Source organism: Drosophila hydei, unplaced genomic scaffold (genome assembly GCF_003285905.1).
Source record: "Drosophila hydei strain 15085-1641.00,03,60 unplaced genomic scaffold, DhydRS2 tig00000149-arrow-pilon, whole genome shotgun sequence".
In the NCBI taxonomy this organism is placed as follows: domain Eukaryota; kingdom Metazoa; phylum Arthropoda; class Insecta; order Diptera; family Drosophilidae; genus Drosophila; species Drosophila hydei.
In genome coordinates, this window is record NW_022045678.1 from 2,667,745 (window position 1) to 2,685,865 (window position 18,121).

Genomic DNA, 18,121 nt, shown 5'->3' on the forward strand with positions numbered 1-18,121 from the left:
CATAAAATAAGTAAATAAAAGAGTTAAATAAAAAACATATGTATATTTGGTTAATTTAGAGCTTCAACAATTGGATGTGTGTCAAGGTCGTTGTGCAGTTGCACCTTTTACAAATATTATTAATCAAAATATCGTGAAAGCCCAAACAACAACAGCAACAATGTAGCCCGGCGATGTGACTGAGTAATAAAATATTTGTGTTATTTTTGTATCGATTGGCATGCCACATGCACCCGACGCCCACACCGCACCGCCTGCTGTCCCCACGATTTTTGTACTTTTCCACCTGTCTGACTATCAATGCTTCCTTTCTGATGTTTGTTCCAATAAAAATTCAATTTTATATGCACGCACACACACACACATGCCAATCGTAGCAAACAATCAAAAACAAGTTTTATTTTTTCTTTTCATTATTTTTTAGCGCTTTTCCAGTTTTTCTTTTCCATTTTTTGTGCCCTTTTACAATGTGCCACATGTTGCAATCAGCAATGCGTAACGGGCAGAACAGTTGAATTTAATCAATAAGAGTAAAAACCTTTTAGAATCGAAATAGTTTTCAAGATGTTTTCAAATAATTTAAAATAAAATAAATGTATATTAAATTAATATTCTAAAAAAAAGTAAAATAATTTATAGCTCTTAACAAATCTGAAACATTATAATGTTATATATATTTATGATAAATATGAGATGATATATAGTGTATACTAAATATTTATATATATAAAAAAAATTTAAAACCTAATGTTTTCATAGGAATTTTTTAAAAATAATTTAACATCTCTGATATATTTCATCTAATAGCTCTGTATTTATTTGCAAGCTTATCTGTGTTTGTTTTCAAATTTAACTATGTGTTTGCTTGATCAATAGCAAAAAGCTGAATCAGTTTCGAGTAGTTGGGAAAATAGTTTTCATTGCACTTGCAAAGAGTCTCCATTCCGACAATCTCTGTGACACTCGAGCAACTGATTAACTTGAAAGTTTGGCGCTTCGGGCTCAAACTCGGCAAGTTGTCAGCCAAAATATTGACAGTGGGTGGATAGATCAATGCATTGAGTTAAGCAAAAGTTTTTCTTTTTGGCAAGCCCCCAGACAGAGATGAGCTCGAAAAGATAAAAGGATAGAGAGAGAGAGAGAGTCATAGTCTCTTTGAGTAACCGCTGGGAGTCGAAAACTTTTAAAAATCAAACTTGATTTAAGTTTTTCTCTCCGACACACACACACACAGCCGATGAATTGTTTCGAAAATATGCACACAGATATTGTGATAAATATGGCAATATTTTCTTTGTAGTCTTTCGGCAGCCGTCGCGCCATATAAATTCACTCTAATCAATATTCATTTATGCCCAGGCAACCAACGCCAACGCCCCGAAAGAGTTGAGCTAAGTCGCCAGCAGTCAATATTTGCAGTTGCTCCAAACTCTATTGCACATTCCTTAACGCTTATTGATGGCCCTAGACGCAGGCCACTCGCATTTTAATTAGCCAATATGCAAATTGATTGTCAATTACCTTCCCGTTTTTTCCCCTTTTCTTATGCTGCGGGTATTATTCCTTTTGCATTACGGCAAATTCAATATCAATTAGCCAAGCGTAGAAAGCGATTCGCTTGCTTCAAATGTAAATAAAAAGCTGGAAAATTGTAAAGAAACTAAAAAATCCAGCTGTCTTGGCTTATAGATATAAAAAGGAAACTCTTAAGACAGTTGCGCAAAGTTTTTGCCATCGTAAAATAATTATTTAACTCAACTTAATTAATTTCAAACATATTTGCTCACAATTGAACGGATTATGGCTCGGAATGCCAACTGAGTTTTTGCTATAAAGAACATCTTTAGTGATCAGCTGCGGAAACTGAAGCAAATGTCTCGATTTAAATGACGAGATTTAAGCTAAGCATAAATATCGTAGACCCAATCTTGGTTTTATATATTTAACCCCATTTGATAGATTCAAAGTTGGATTTAGTGGCATATTTAGCGCCAGCCTAAATAAAGTGGCCAAATAAGAGCAATAGAAAATGAAATTGTTGTGAAACAAAAACAGTCCAAAATATTACTCTGCTTTAGTTTTAGTTTAAAGCTATATCCTTGCCTTTATATAGAGTGCCATATCTCATAAATGATCAGCTCAGCTTAGCTGGCAGTGCTTCGAGCTTGAGATCGCATTTTAAATGACTCAGTTCAAAAAGTTGACTTCCTGCCGATGTCCTCTTTAATACAGATTACTCTTTACATATATTTTCTGCACTTTACATTATTCTGTGACTGGATATTGGCTTAGATTCCAAATTTGCCTGCACAGTGAAGTCGTAAGACATCAAATTTCTCTGCGAAATTCCCTTAAAATTTTAGCCCCCAAACTGAAATTTTAATGGCTTTGCTTGAATGTCTGCAAAGCCATTAAAATTTCAGTTCGGGGGCTAAAATTTTAAGGGAAGCAAGCTCAAACTCAATTATTAAATTTAATATCGCTTTAAGTTCAAACGTTATTGCCTTAAAAGTAGTTATCGATAGCATAGATCCATTGAAATTTAAATATTGCGAAAATTATACTTTCATTATCCGAAATTCTTATGTAAAATGCTGGCTCCAAATATAAAACAACTGAGAAAAAGCCAAATATTATATATAAAACATTTTTCTGATCAAATCTTAATACACAAAGTTATCGATAACAGAAATATTTAATGAATTATAATTCTCGCATAGTATGTCTTGTTGAATCGTACTAAATTCTTGAGAAAAATGGCTTCTGAGAATCAGCCCATTTTGATATACAAACCGATATCTGTTCTATCCTTATTGAATAGAAAAGTTATCGATAATATAAGCAGCTGATGAATTGTAACTCTTGCAAATAGTATTACTCTAGTTTGGTTACCCTGTACTTGAAGATAATTTGGTTTCTAATATAAAACTGCTGAGACAGTCGCAAGCATTTTATAAAATATCTAGTAGACTAATGGGTCCATATATCCAATATCATTTGGCAGATTCAAACTGGAGATTTGGCTTTGAAATATATATATTTTCAGTAAAATATAAATTTTGATCAACTTCTATATATTTTCCAAGTTTTGGTAAAACAAAAAATTTTAAAATAAAAATTATACAACAAACTTAAATGCAAGTGTGTCTAAACTATTTATCAGCACTGTAATAAAATATAAATTAATATAAATTAAGTCGAGCACGCACATGCTAAGCAAATGAATAACATAAATAAATTTACAACAAAATAAATATTTATCTCAAATAACTTTAAAGTGAGATAAATAAAACTAAGTTTTACGACAATTTTAACTCCATCGCAAAAATATTTAAAATATTTCTTACTACCTACTTCCGTTTTCTACCTTGAAATTCCAACTATTGGCTGAAAGATTGCCAAAATAGGCAAAACCTGAGGCTGATTTAAATTTCAAGGGGCCTGCCTTGGCCTTGAGCCCACTCGGCTAAGTTCAAAGGAAGTATGCAAGGAATGTGTCGACTTGAAGACAACTAAAAATAATGAACGCTGCGCCCAATGCTGTGCCAATATTTAATAACAATAAAGTGTGCGCTCAGTCGAAAGTTGTTTAAAGGCAGAATCACGTATACGCACTGTCTGCCATCGATTTAGTTGACCCATATGGCGCAGTGGAACTTTCAATGCATACAAATGTTGCTGAAGCAAGCGAAGAGGACGAACTTTAGCCAGTTGGCAGCTAGGCAACTAGGCAACTAGAAATCTAGTTGTTACAACATGCCAGATGCATAACTTACGCTTCACTGGTGGCTCCACTACAACAGCAGGAGCAGGAGCAGAAGGAGATGCGGCAGTGGCAGACAATTCGTGCATCTCTCTCCTTAGTTCCAGGTCGTCGACAGTTGTCTCTGAATTTGTTGTTGGCTGTGGATTGGAAACGTCAGCGACAGGCGTTGAAGGCACTGAACTTAGCTCAACTGTTGGCAAAAGAGCTGCGGCACCGGACTCCTCCGAGATGCTCCTGCAAGAAGACAGCACGAAACATAGTTGAAGCCAAACAAGTTACTTTCAGTACGGCTAAGCAAATTATTTACCTAATCGAGTTGGCCGCGCTGAGCGGACGATGATGATGCTTTGGCTTGTTGGAGCGCCGCATGGACATGCGTCGCAGGAACTGTTGGAAGCTGCCGCGACTCTGTGCCACAGCCTCCTCAGTGGTTGGCAGTGGCTGTGCCGCCTCCATTGCCGGTGGCGAGGAGACATTTCGCGTCACCGGCGCATGATGCATTTTCTGCGCTGGCTGCCACGACTGGGCACGTGGGCACAGCTCAGCTTGGGGCGGCGGCGGTGGCGTAACTCCGTCTGTGAGCGAGTCGCCGCCATCGACACTGCTCTCCGCATAGCTACTGCAGCTGGCTGTCATCAGGCTGCGGCGCAGCAAGTCTCCACTGTTCGTGCTGGACGTGGACGTTGCCGTTGCCGAGCTGAGTCCACTTAGTCGATGCCACGAGTTCCTCGATCGAGCACTGCTGCCACGACGCTGCAGCGCGGCACGCCGACGTGGTCGCATGATGACATCATCCGCCTGACACTCGTCAATGGGAAGCGGCACATCATAGATCAAATGCCGTGAGCCATAGACGCTCGCTCGCTTGCGCTGCAAATGGAAGCTGCCTGCCGACTGCAAGCCACAGCTGATGCCACTGGCCAGGGACAGTGACTGAGCAGAGAGCAGTAGAAACAAAAATATGTTTAGAAAGCAAACTTTACTATGAAATATAAATATTTATTCTTAATACAGAAAGGCTTGTGCCACCACCAAGGATTTAATCTAAAGCTTAAGCTTTTTTAAGGGTTTTAATTGTCTCAGAATTCTATAAAGTAAACCTAGACAATTTTTTCGATTCGGATGTGTAAATTTCCTTAAGCATACGTCTCTACTATGTATTAAAAATATCGATAATTATCGATAGCAAGAATCGTGCTGATTAAGTACATATATGCGTACATTTTCAAACATTCTACCCTGAGCTCAAAATATGAAAATATGACTAATTTTCAAAATAGAGCGATCTATAACGCACAAGAAAATACTCAATGCGCTCGATGCCTCTTGAGCGTCCAAATGAAACGCCTAGACACACCAAGCCAGGGCGTCTTGCCAGCAGCCAGGTTGATATCACCTGCAGAACCTTCTTCATTATTATTGAGTCTGCTCTACACCCCCTCTTCAACTATCCCCTTTAGTCTCCTGTAGTCATACAGAAAACACAATATAAATGTAAATATAATGTAATTAGAATTTGCTGATTGTTCTATCAAACAAATTGCCAATACAAATATAAAGAATATTGTGCTAAATATATTCAAGAACCCATTACCTGCAATAAAATTTCGACTTCTTTTGAAATATTTGCAAAAACTATATGGAATATATTACTTCGCAGGCGACTTCTGATACAACAAAATATTGAAGCCTCACAGCAGGCATGAACTCTATTTCCTTAAGATATTTTATTGCAGCCAATTACTAAACAACACGCAGAATAACTAGGTAAGGCTCAAGGTCTGTCTCTTCCTATTAGCAATTTTCTTGCAGCATCACAAGTTCTGCTTCTTTAATTCCTGTAATACACTTTTTGGCACACTTACCGCAGGCAGATCGTCGTCCTCCTCGTCCTCTTCGACGGCATTGTTGAGCATATTGTTAAATGACATTGATATGCTGCCATCCAAGCAATTGGCATCCAGCTCCGAGTTATTGCCGCCGCCAGTTTCCGAACTAATCGATATTGAACGCTGCAAACCCAATTTGCTGACATTCTTGAATAGCTTCCAGCGTTCCCGAGCTGTGCGTTCCGTGGCGCTGCAAATAGATGACAATCCAGAATAAATACAACAGAAGCTTACTCTGAGGGACACTGCAGTCCTTGCCACGCTCTATTAACAACCCTCAATATGTTACAAACAAAAACAAAGAAGCAAATGCTCTACGCTTGACTGCATACCAAAAATATTGTTTGCCACGCCCAGCTTCTTGATCACTAAAATTAGACTTCTACAATTTTATACAGACTTACTTATTCAAATGTGTACAGATTTTTACAGATATATGTTAACTTACAGATATGTTAGCTTACACAGTCTTATACAGTCATATACAGTCTTATACATAATTTTTAGTGCCTCTGCAAACTTATATCACTAGAAAAAGAACCTTGCGTATACAATCTTATACATACTAACTTATACGAACTTATACAGAGTTTAACAGAGCTGTATACTTAGACTGATTTACATAGACTTACATAGAGATACTTGCACAGTCTTATACAGACTGGCAGAGACTTATTCAGACTTATACAGATTTGTACAGAGTTATACAGATTTTTAAAGACTTATACAAACTACTTTCACAGGCTTAAAAGCCTTTCACAAAATTATAACAACTCAAACAGACATTCAAACCAATATGGACTTTATCAGACTTATACTATCTTATACAGACTAGTACAGTCTAATACAATCTTATATAGATTTAGCTATACATATGCAGACTTTTGTAGAGTTTTTTGAAAACGTTTACACACTTAGACAGACTAAGAGCTTTGAGCTGACTTATACAGACTTCAGTGAATTATGAAAAATGATACAGAGAGGCAGACTAGTAAGGGTTTAGCAGGCTTAAACTATCTTATACAGACTTATGAAATCTTATATAGATTTACCTAAACAAACTTATACAGACTTTTTTAGACTTATGCTAACTTAACAGACTTATTAGTTTATACTTCTTCTAAGAGCTTACACCATAAGGTCAGGTCATTTCAGCTTTTGTAAAATCAACACAAAATATTCATTAACAAGATAATTAGATAGATAATCAGATAATAATTAATTAGTAATACTTCTGGTATTCAAAATGAGTTCTAAATTTGTAAATTAAATTCATAGTCCCTTATGCTATAATTAGAGTGTTAAAACATTGTAGAGCAGTACGGAAATATTCTTATTTGCCCATTTCACTGAAACTAACTAAATATAATAATAATAAAATATATTAAAATTATTATATATGATATAATAAATTTATATAATATAATAAATGATAATAATATTAAATATATATAATATAATAAATATATATAATATAATAAATATAAAATGATATAAAAAGTTCCCCAATGCAAATGAAATGTGGCATTCGCAACAAGATTTTGCTACAAGGCAAATAAATTGGCTTAATATTTCATTTTGAAAATGCTGTAAATATAATTTATAGATGGGCTGCTTGATGAGAAAAAAGCCTTAAGTCTCAAGCCAGTGGATCACAAAGGCAGCTGGCACTCGTTGCCAACGGCCTCATTATGTTAACAATGTTTCAGTTTTGGCGTCAATCATTTTTTTTGCTTTGTCACAAGTGAACTTTAATGGAAATCGAAGTACTTGAAGCAGGAGAGAAAGGCGTGGCTCTAGTAAAAGTAAAAGTAGAAGTAAAGAAAAACTTCTGCGTGCACATAGCAAAGATTCCTTCAGTTTATGCCGCACACAAAGGGATAAGCCGTTGACAATGGCTCAGTCACACACTAATCTATGCCTGCTCCCGAAAGAAAACACAAAGTTTTCTCTTTGGATTGACGCTGACGCTGACGCTGACTCTGACGGTAACTCTGTTCCGGGCACTGGCAATGACGTCGTCTACTCACTTTTGTGGCTGGTCCTTTGCATTCTCGTTTGCCTTAGCAATTATCGAGTTCCATTTGGCGATTATTTTCGGCTGCTTTAGCTCAATGTCCTTATAACTGCCGCAAGCTTGCAGTCGCCCATCCTTCATCACAATTAACTGAAAGGTCGCCGGAATGAAATGAAAGAATATGAAAGGCAGAAGAAAAAAAAACGTTACAGAGCATAACAAGTTAGAATATTGTACGAAATGATGAACGTCGAACAGTTGCCCTGTAAGCCGACATGGAATAACCAATTCAAGACTTTTTATCATGATTGACTGACTCATAAGCTGACTAACTGATGGGCAGACCTAGATGACAGTTAAAGTAGACTCTCTGATTGACTGACTGACTGAGATATTGAGCATAGACTTGACTGATTGCAGTTCTCTACCTCAACTTCTGATTGATTGATGACTGATTGACTGACTTGTAGATATATGTTAATGACTGATAGATGAAGCTGACTTAGACTGAGTCATTAACTGACTGACTAATTCATATACTGATAGGTTAACGAATTGACTTGAAGTATATAACAAACAGATTGATTGACTGATTACGAACTTAACCATTTGTATTAGCGCGTGTATACCTCACAAACAGAATAACTGACGGACTGACTGAGAGATCGAGGGACTCTAGTATTACTGGCTGACAGTGCAAGCTCTTTGGTTGACTGACTGATTGACATATTAACAGACTGGCTAACTAAGGGACTGATTGAAGACTGAAGTGTCTCAGAAATAGATTGATTGATTGAAAGGCATACCTGACTAACTAAGCATAAGCTGAATTGAACAGCGAGCAAATGACGCACATGCAGATTGACTGATTGACTGACGGACTTTCAGATTAAGTGGTTGACTGACGGACTGATTGAGACACTGACTGATCATAGGCATGACTGATCTCATGAGCTGTATACACTACAAGCAGATTGACTGATTGACTGACTGACTGTCAGGCTAACTATTGGCTAACTAATTTATTGAGCCTTGTTCAATCAGATTGACTAATGGAATGGGTGGCTGTTTGAGTGACTAACTGCTCAATTAATAGACTGACGTAAAATGACGGTCCGACTGGTTGATTGACAGATAAGTTAAGTAATTTTCAAGCGGATTGCCCAGTGGAATGATTGACTGACTGAAATATTGTCTGTCGGGCAAACTAACTGACTGACTCAATTCATAGACTGATTAAGAGACTAAGCTTAATTGACTGAATGATTGACTAATTGAGAGACTGACCAGCAGTTACAATGTCCAATAACTGATTAACTGATTGAAGTCAAAAGATTTATGTATTCGAAAGACATGGCTCAATCAAAATAGTCTATTAAATTATAAGAAGAGGATAGATTAACTTAAGCTTTTATATTTTCATATTTTTTTTAATAAATTAAGAAGTTAATATCCATTGCATCAGATATGTGAGCAGCTTAACCTGCCCAAAGGTATGTGCCTTGGCTCTACGGCAAGCTCTTCTTGTCTCTAATTGTACAGGGTATATAAAAGAAAAGAGGTGCAGCACAAAAGGCAATAAATTCAATTTCGAAATTTAAATTTGAAATTTTTTTTGTCTGCTGTCTTTTTTTGCTGCTGCTGCTGCTGCGTTGCAGTTGCTGCTCAAATAATTGTAAAAATGTGTGCGCAAGCAGGCGAAGAGGAGAAGCTGCGTGCAGAGTGGGAGCCAGCAGACCGGCAACAAATGGTCTTTCCAGGCAATTGCATTTATGGCCAAAAGGCGATAAATGGCCCCGGCATTTGGAGCGCAAAGTAACGAACGGATGCTGGCAAAGAGCGCTGGACGCTGGACGCAGGACGCAGGACGCCAGACCACATTGAATGGCCAGCCACAGCGCCCAATATCGAGCCCACCGCAACTTCAGATCTGGACAGTTGTCAGGGCTAAGAAATTTGATTATGAAATGCTGTCTAGCCCCGAGGGACCCACTTACATAATCCGCCTCCTTGATCAACTGTAATTGCTGTGTCACCAGGATGATGGTACGATTCGACTTCAAAAGCATTTGACGCACACACTGCTCGAAGACATGGCTGCCCACTTCATTGTCCAGCGATGACAGCGGATCATCCTAGAAAATGCAATTACATTTCAATATTATTACACGCTTATTATGCAGCAACCCATAAAAAAGTCGCATTGTTGCTCTCATTTAATGCATGTTCATAGCTGAGCTTAACACAAAGACGCCAAGTTAACAGGAAGTTAAAGTTTGTCGTTGCCAAGAAACGCGATAAAGATTTACCAAAGGTCGTTGGAGTTGAATATATATATATTATATTATATATTATATATTTCTATTTATAAATATATCATCAATATAAGCTCTAGTTTTTCCAAAATAATTATACCATTCAACTGTATTTGATAGAGAAAAATCAAACCAAGTTTTACACCTAGTTGCAAGCTGAAGCTGGAAAGGACTTGGTCTATTGCAGTTATTAAACCTAATAGTGGTTACTATGCAGATTTTTTATATATTAATATATCAGTTTTGCAAAAGTAGATTAGATCTTAAGGTCTGTATTTTTATTAAGAATATCGCCTGCTAAATTTACCTGCCAATACTCCATTTTCAATGTCTGTTTTGGCAAATTAATTTAGCAGAAGCTTAGTTCACAAAGAAAATTTTTTTAAATATTTAAATGAGTTTTGAAAAAGAGCAATAATATTTTATGACATCTCTCTGGTGTCTATGGAAAACAAAAAAAATATTATGTGGACTACGGTCTCGTGTATTAAATAATATTTTATAATATAAAATACAAGATAATCGAGTATAGGAACATAGGAAACAGACCTTTGTCATATACTCTAATCTCATGTCCTGGGAGAACAGAGATAAGTTGTACAGAAAATCTATTTCTAGGAAAAGGCATATTCAATAAGAAGCTAAATAGTTATTAGATAACAAGCTAAATAAAGGCATTATCCATTATTAACTTTGTTAAAATTTAGTGAACAATACAACATTTTTTCACGCAACTTTGACTTGCCTACTTCAAATCTAAAGCCAAAATACTCTGGTTTCAGCTTCGAATTAGGTAAATCAAAGTCCCTAAATTCTAAAAAATTTACTTGTTCTTCATTATCTTAGCATGCACTAATATTTATAAACATATTTGTATTCTACAAAACTCTAAAAATATTTTCCTAATTTGTAATTTCCCAAATCGATATGAAAATATATTCAGATATTTTCACTAACATTTAATCAAATGTTATCCAAGTCCATCCACATATCATACCTGTTACAACCTTATAAAATTTATATATCATTCAAGACAAGACTCTAAGCCCTTATTGAAAGTAAGAAATTAGAAGTAAATGTTTTTAGTTTCTTTTGTCATGCCAAAGTCTTCTCAGTTTCCATTTGCTAAGCGCATCTCCTAACGAATAAGGGCAAGGACCCTATTTTTGGGCGAGTCTCATAAAAGCTGTTTACCCTGCAACAGTGTTTCGAGATTTTCTTTTTATGCTTAATTTAAAATTTAAACGTTTCACGGATTTTATGAGCGCAGATGCATTCGCATAAAATGCACTGAGGCATCGGATTGACTTGAAGTTAGGACGATGTGCAAGGTCCTTGTTCGCGTTCGTGTTCGAGTCCTTGGCATTTGCTCACTTACCATTATGACGACGTTGGCCGATGAATAAATTGCACGTGCTATAGCCACGCGCTGCCTCTGTCCGCCGGATAGATTGATGCCCCGTTCGCCGATTATCGTAAAATCACCGGTTGGCATTAGTTGAATATCCGGTTTTAGTGCGCACGCATCCAGCACAAAATCGTAACGCTTCGGCCGGAATGATTCGCCAAAGAGTATATTCTCCCGTATTGTGTCATTAAGCAGCCATGGAACTTGCGGCACATACGAGATGGTACAGTTTCTGAGAAATATAATAAAACATACAATTGATTACGTAAATTGCTACCATAGAATGCGTGGGCATTTTACTAAGCATTAAATGAACTAGTTGTCGTTCATTTTATGATGCTAATGAGCCAGTTCTTCAGGGTAGTTTGGCTTGAATTCAGTTTCAAGAGATGATAAGAATTTAATAAAAAAGGAGGAAATTGTAGAAATAGTGAAAACATGAAACAAAATGCAAACATTTATTCTCTGCTTATGAATGTAGGAAATAAAACGAATGTTGTTTGCGAATCGCAATTAAATCACCTTTCCTTACGTCCTCTCATGTTGGTCTGTAAGCGAGCGCAGAGATGAGTCTACTTACAAATGAGTAACCTTACTTTCACTTCCATTGCAGACTAACTCTGCTTTTGTTGTATGCAGCCGAAACTACCATATCATTTCCATATGTGCGAGCGAGACAAACAGTGGGCTTGTAAATTAAACTCAATCAACTCAGAAGAATAAGAGTAAAGCAGAGACAAGAAAATGAAGTGGACGCAGGATAGGTTTAAATGCATTCAAATTAACCTTAAATGTTTGATTTTGTATGTAACGTTTTGCTCTAAGTGTAGGTTGACTCATCTTTTGTTATACATTTGGAAACTAAAAAAGACGTGGCATAGTACTTGCGTATGTGCAAGAGAGGCAAACAGCATAGAGAGCATAAATGAGTGGAATAAAACTAATGTCTGTATGCATGTTGGTTATAATCGACGACTGAAGTTTACCGAATCGGACAATTCGAATTCTATTGACACATGTGCGAAAGAAAGAGAGAGACAGAAAGAGAAGCACGAATGAAATTATTCGTAAAAGAGTTAGAGTATTAATGCAATAGCGTCCGGGATGACAATTATGAAGCTTAAACCCATGTATGTAGGTATTAATTTACATACATATACATAAAATTCACTGTTCATCAAGCTTAGCTGGTAGACTGCATTTTATCTAAACCGCTATTAAGCTTCAAACTTTCATCGTTAATCAAAACTGTCACACAAACACACACACACTCGCAGAGGGCATACACCTAGTAGATACGCATGTGTACATGTGTAAGCTTTCGCTTTTACATGACATCGCTAATTATGGCAAATGCGAGTGACTTCAATTAATTAGCTGCAATTTAGTTAAGCGGTTTATGTGATAACTTTCGTCGCATCCCTCGTCAAGCGCATAAACCGCAGCCCACATACAGTTATATACCCAACACACAGCCACACTCGCGCTGCCATTCACACGCACCCCCGTCAGCAAAGACACAAGCAGTTGCGGCATAATTAAGTGACTCGCAGTGCAATGCAGATAAGACGATTGTTTCTTATTGGACACCGCAAATTTGCGCAGCCACAGACTTCTGACCAGCACTGTAATCTGTCACACAGTTTCATGTGTTCAACACGGAAATTTGCTGCTGTTTGCATAATAATAATAACGGTAATAATGGCACATGGTTCATAATTCCACATATGTGCGGCTCTCGGCATCTAAGCGTAATTCAATTTGCATATATTGCCTCAATTATAACTCGGACTTATTTGATTTGCAACCAGCCGAATATAAGCCGATATTTGCTGATTGACGTTCAGCAAGAGATTAAAGTAGATTTATTGATTTCTATCGATGTTACAGAATGTCAATGGCATTTTAACAAGTAGAGAAGTACAATAAAAATATAAGTTAATACCTAACAAAAACACTGTAGCAAATACAAATTTGAAGCACTTGATATGCAATTAAGTCCATGGCTACCAAATAAGAGCATTAGAAAAAGAAATTGTTATAAAATAAGAACCGTTTGGCCATATGTTAAAGCTACATTTTTGCCATTGTGCGTATAATGTATGTCTACACTTATTATGTGTTTATATAATAGAAAATCAATCAAATTTAAGCTTCAGAAGAAGGAAGGTTTTTAAGCTTAAATTTAACCTGAATACGATCAAGGTAATATTACATCACTATCGTGACGTTTTTAACGATATTTAACCCTAAGCACATGTTGAGCGCTCATTCTGAACTTAGTCAAACCCAGAGCCAATCGTTTCTTCTTCACAACTTGCATCGTTGTAGCGTAAAGGTTTTCAATTAAGTTTATAATTGAATGACAAATTGCATCAAATTTGCATATTATCGATAACTTAAATAGCTGCTAAAATACGGCTATCGAAAAAAAGTATCCTTTCTATTTGGTCACCCAAGTCATTTAAATTTTTATATTAAAATTGCACAAAATTTATATTTTGAATCTTTGGAAAGCAACAAATTTGTTAAATTCATATTTCTAATATCAACTACATATGTAATTATTATGTGTATAATAATCATTATCGTCATTATTGATCAATGTGCAGGAGCCTAAAGACTTCTTTACAATGTGATTTTTTACTCTAGAAAGTATGGCTTTTAGCTAAAGATACATTAGTTTAGAAAATTTAATTTTGAAAAGTTCAATTTTAGTTTATTTTTATGTGCCAAATTAGTTGTAGTATTTATTATTAAATATATTATGAAATTGAAAAACAATATATCCCATAAATGTTTCAAAATTAAAAGATTAAATTGTATCTGCAAACTTATGTAATTTGTATTTGAAGGAAAATATGTGGTCAATTTTCGTAGCTCAACACGTAACTCGCATTGTGTATGCGCCCTGTTGACCCGTTTAAACCAACCGCACACACACACACACACACACATGTATATAAGTCGACACACGCACACAGATACATTTGGCCATTAAATCACACTTTGCACCTCATATCAAGCGACGCTGACTTTGGACGCAGTCCGATTAGACGTCGCCGCTCGGCTTTGCCATTGCCTTCATTTGTGCATGTGTGTACGTGTGTGTGCGCGCGTGTGTGTGTGGCAGCTGAAAATCAGAAAACCGCTCGCACTTAACAATCGTTAAGTTCACGTGGCCCCTGCCATCCATAGTACTGCTGGATACATGTGCAGTGCCACAATAAATTCACAAGCCAAAAAAGGAAAGCAAGAAGCGAGAGAGAGAGAAACAAAGAGAGAAGGAGAAAGAGTGGGGAGAGAGCCAGAGAGAGACACACACTTCCGAACAACACAGACATTTATTACAGTAATTGAAATTATTGCACATTTTGCGTTTGCCAAGGCGGAACGAAGGAGGGACAAAGAAGGAATGGCGAAAGGCAGAGGCGGCGGCGGCGGCAGCGGCAGAGGCAGCGGCAGCGGCAAACAGAAGCAAAGTCGAAGGCTCGTCCTCTTGCTGCTGCCTGCTGTGCGATTTTAGCTTGTTAAATGCATTTTTATATGGCTGCCACGCCTTCAGCTGCCGAGGGCAGCCTGTTAATGGGGGCGAGGGGGCGTGTGCTGCACTTCTCTTCGTTTATTTTATGTGCAATAAAATTAACATATACAGACATTTTGTGATAAATTACCGCATCACGTGATGTGCCTGGAAACGACTGTAAAAATATGTTGAATGACTGCGACTGATGCAACTGCAACTACCACTGCAAAAGCAACTGCAATGGCAACGGCAACTGCAACTGTAACATTTAATTTGAATCTTTTTCCTGGCCGCATTAAAAGTGAAATTGAGATTACAGCAAAAGTTCTCAACTGGCATTTAAGTGCCACAAGACGCATGCCACACCATCGACCGACGGACGACAGCCGCTGACTGATGCCACCGCCGCACAATGCATTCATTTAAATTTGTGCAACGCGGCGTATGCGCGATGCGTCGTTTTGTCTTAAAAGTCGAACAGCTTTTAACTGCTTTACAAACGTTTTGTGTGCACCTTTGATGCGATTGCTTGCAGAAGCTAATTACAGTTTACGTTTGCTGCTCTATGGCATTTATAATTAATTCTTGTGGCTAATATTTAAGCCAACTAACTTGTCAATTAATAAATTCGACTCGAGGTTCTAGACTAGTTTTTAATGGATTTCAATATTTAAATTATAATAATAATAATATTATAATAATACAATAATAAAATATTTATTATCTTCTATCTACCCATTTGAAGATCTGAATTATATCAACTTGAAAACAATTAATACATATGCTTCTAATTAAAAAAATATTAGGAAAATACTTAATCAAATAAAGCTCACATAGTAATCTTTTTACTTTACTCAACTGGAGATCAGAAATAGAGAAGAAATGTGATATGTTTATATAAATATTTAATAAAAAAATGTTAGTATTTACTAACCAATTTTGAGTTAGGAATGGACAGGTCAAATAATAAAAAAAAGTAAATAATAAAAATGAATATAAAATAATAAATATGAATATAAAATAATAATAAAAAAAAAAATAAATATGAATATAAAATAATAAAACCGCCAAATGATTCCTTAGACAGAGATGCATAATAAGATGTTATTATTTTTTTAAAAAGAAAAAATTATATTTTTATTTTTTTTATAAGTAGTTTCGACGCTAAAATGTTGTTTACAAATTCTTTTTTTGCTCCAAGCAAATCGATATTTAATTTGTTTTTGTGTTATATATATAGAGTTTATTTTAAAAAACAGTTCACTGAAAGTGAACTTGAATTTACTAGAAAAAACATGTGTAATTAAGCCCTATTTCATTCACTTTCAGCAAAAGTAAGCCAATAAGTTTGATGGCTTTGATAATGTTTGCTTGATTATTTAGGTCAAGCCGTAATTTATAGATAGCTCAACTATTAACAGCAGAGAGACAGATACGAATGCCAGTAAAATAGTTCAGCGCCGCTTAACAGAAGGTCAAATCATTGACCTTACGGCAGTCACAGCTAAGTTGAATAAATCTCAAATAAATTAAAAATTTTGTTGAAAAATTGCAATATCTAAATTGTAAATTGTTTCGACTAGGGCTGCATCAGAGATAAGCACTTATAGTATTTATATATATACACACAAACACATATTATATAGATATATAAATTTATTCATATATAGCAATATATATACACCTACATATTTATTTAACGAACTAGTTACGTAGCTAATTAAAAACGCTTTGTTTTGTCTAATTTATTTCTCTATTTTCCTTTTAACTAGCTTTTGTTTAACTTAGTTTAGATTTAGCTGTTGTTGTAATTGTTGTTCTTGTTGCTTTCCTGTTACATGTTGCCCAGTTTGTGCTGCTTTAGATTACGCACGTTTTGTTGTGTGTCTACAAAAGAAGAGCAGAGCTCTAGTGGCACGCCTCCTCCTCCTGCGCCTTCTTCCACACATACACCCACCGCAGCCACCCCTCTCTCAGGTAAATATTTAAATTATTTATGTGCCATTTTGAGGTGTGCAAACACAACGAGTGGGCGATGGGCTGTTGCTGTTGCTGCTGCTGCTGCTGCTGCTGCCGTAGCCAAAAGGTATGTTTGCTCATTTAACGGCATTTAATTGCATAATTTTTGGGGCTTCGCTCAAATTAATTAGCCAAACTCAGTTCGGGGGCGGCGTTTACTATTCATATTCAATTTAGCCAACGCCCGCAGCAGCCGCAACTCAACAGACTCAAGGTCATAGTCAAAAAACCAACTACCACATTTAACAGTTGTAACAACAAAGATTCGAGCCACGATGAAGAACAGAGGTAACTTCGATTCAAACACATTTTCACACTTGGCTACATTTAATTAAAGTTTTTCAATTGTCTGTGCGTGTGCGTGGGTGTATGTGTGTGTGTGTGTGTGTGTGTGTGTGGGTGTGCTGTCTTCGCTATACAGTTTCTTTAGCATGCGGGCTGCCAATTTGGTAAAGCATACAAGTCGAGGCGCTTGCAAGTTTTCTTGGCCTTCAACTGTGCCATAAATAAAATGCAATAAGCGCCACATCCACATCCAGCTCGCCCCTCCTTTGACACGACTCTTCCCGCGCCCCAAAGCAACGTGAAAAGCGTTTTCAATAAATTTTCTTATACCACAGGGCATGCAGCTGCATACAAGTGTCCATGTGTGTGTGCGGGTGTGCGAGTGTGTGTTACACATTTCACATTTCAATTCACAAATTCTCGTTTTTTACTCCCGTTGCCTCGGCATGTGTGTTGCCTACTTTTAGGCAGCCATTGAATTGCATTGCCTTAATATGGGTTTTATATGCAAAAAAGCTAGTACTTTACCCTCAATGGGCCTCACTTGCATACATATTTACATACATACATATATCTATAGGGAGCAGCTCGTACATAAATATATTAAAAGCCTAATTTATTGGCTGACTGACATGCAAAGCAGCCATAAATAAATGTTGATAGCGAATTCCTGATGTTTCTTATTACATTTGCCGACTCGACTCAGCGCAGTGCATCGAAATTTATATTAATTAAATATATATTTAATTTTAATTCACATTGCACTCAGAAAATCAAATAACTGTAAACTGATCCAAAAACATAATTAACTGACCACAATAAGTTAATCAACTAAAATCTCTAGTTCGGTTTACTTCTATATATATATATATATATATATATATATATATATATAT

At 36.4% G+C, this 18,121-nt stretch overlaps 1 protein-coding gene across 1 annotated transcript in view; it reads right to left on the reverse strand.

Annotated features, from left to right (window-relative positions):
- The window catches only part of LOC111603936 (ATP-binding cassette sub-family C member Sur), a 74,499-nt gene that overhangs the window by 23,597 nt on the left and 32,781 nt on the right, over window positions 1-18,121 (reverse strand). The window contains exons 10-15 of the mRNA XM_023321765.2: window positions 11,366-11,627; window positions 9,670-9,807; window positions 7,686-7,822; window positions 5,632-5,845; window positions 4,074-4,699; window positions 3,777-4,000 (exon numbers count right to left, since the gene is read on the reverse strand). Coding sequence (XP_023177533.2) covers window positions 3,777-4,000; window positions 4,074-4,699; window positions 5,632-5,845; window positions 7,686-7,822; window positions 9,670-9,807; window positions 11,366-11,627 — 1,601 coding nt within the window. The remainder of the gene's footprint in view (window positions 1-3,776; window positions 4,001-4,073; window positions 4,700-5,631; window positions 5,846-7,685; window positions 7,823-9,669; window positions 9,808-11,365; window positions 11,628-18,121) is intronic.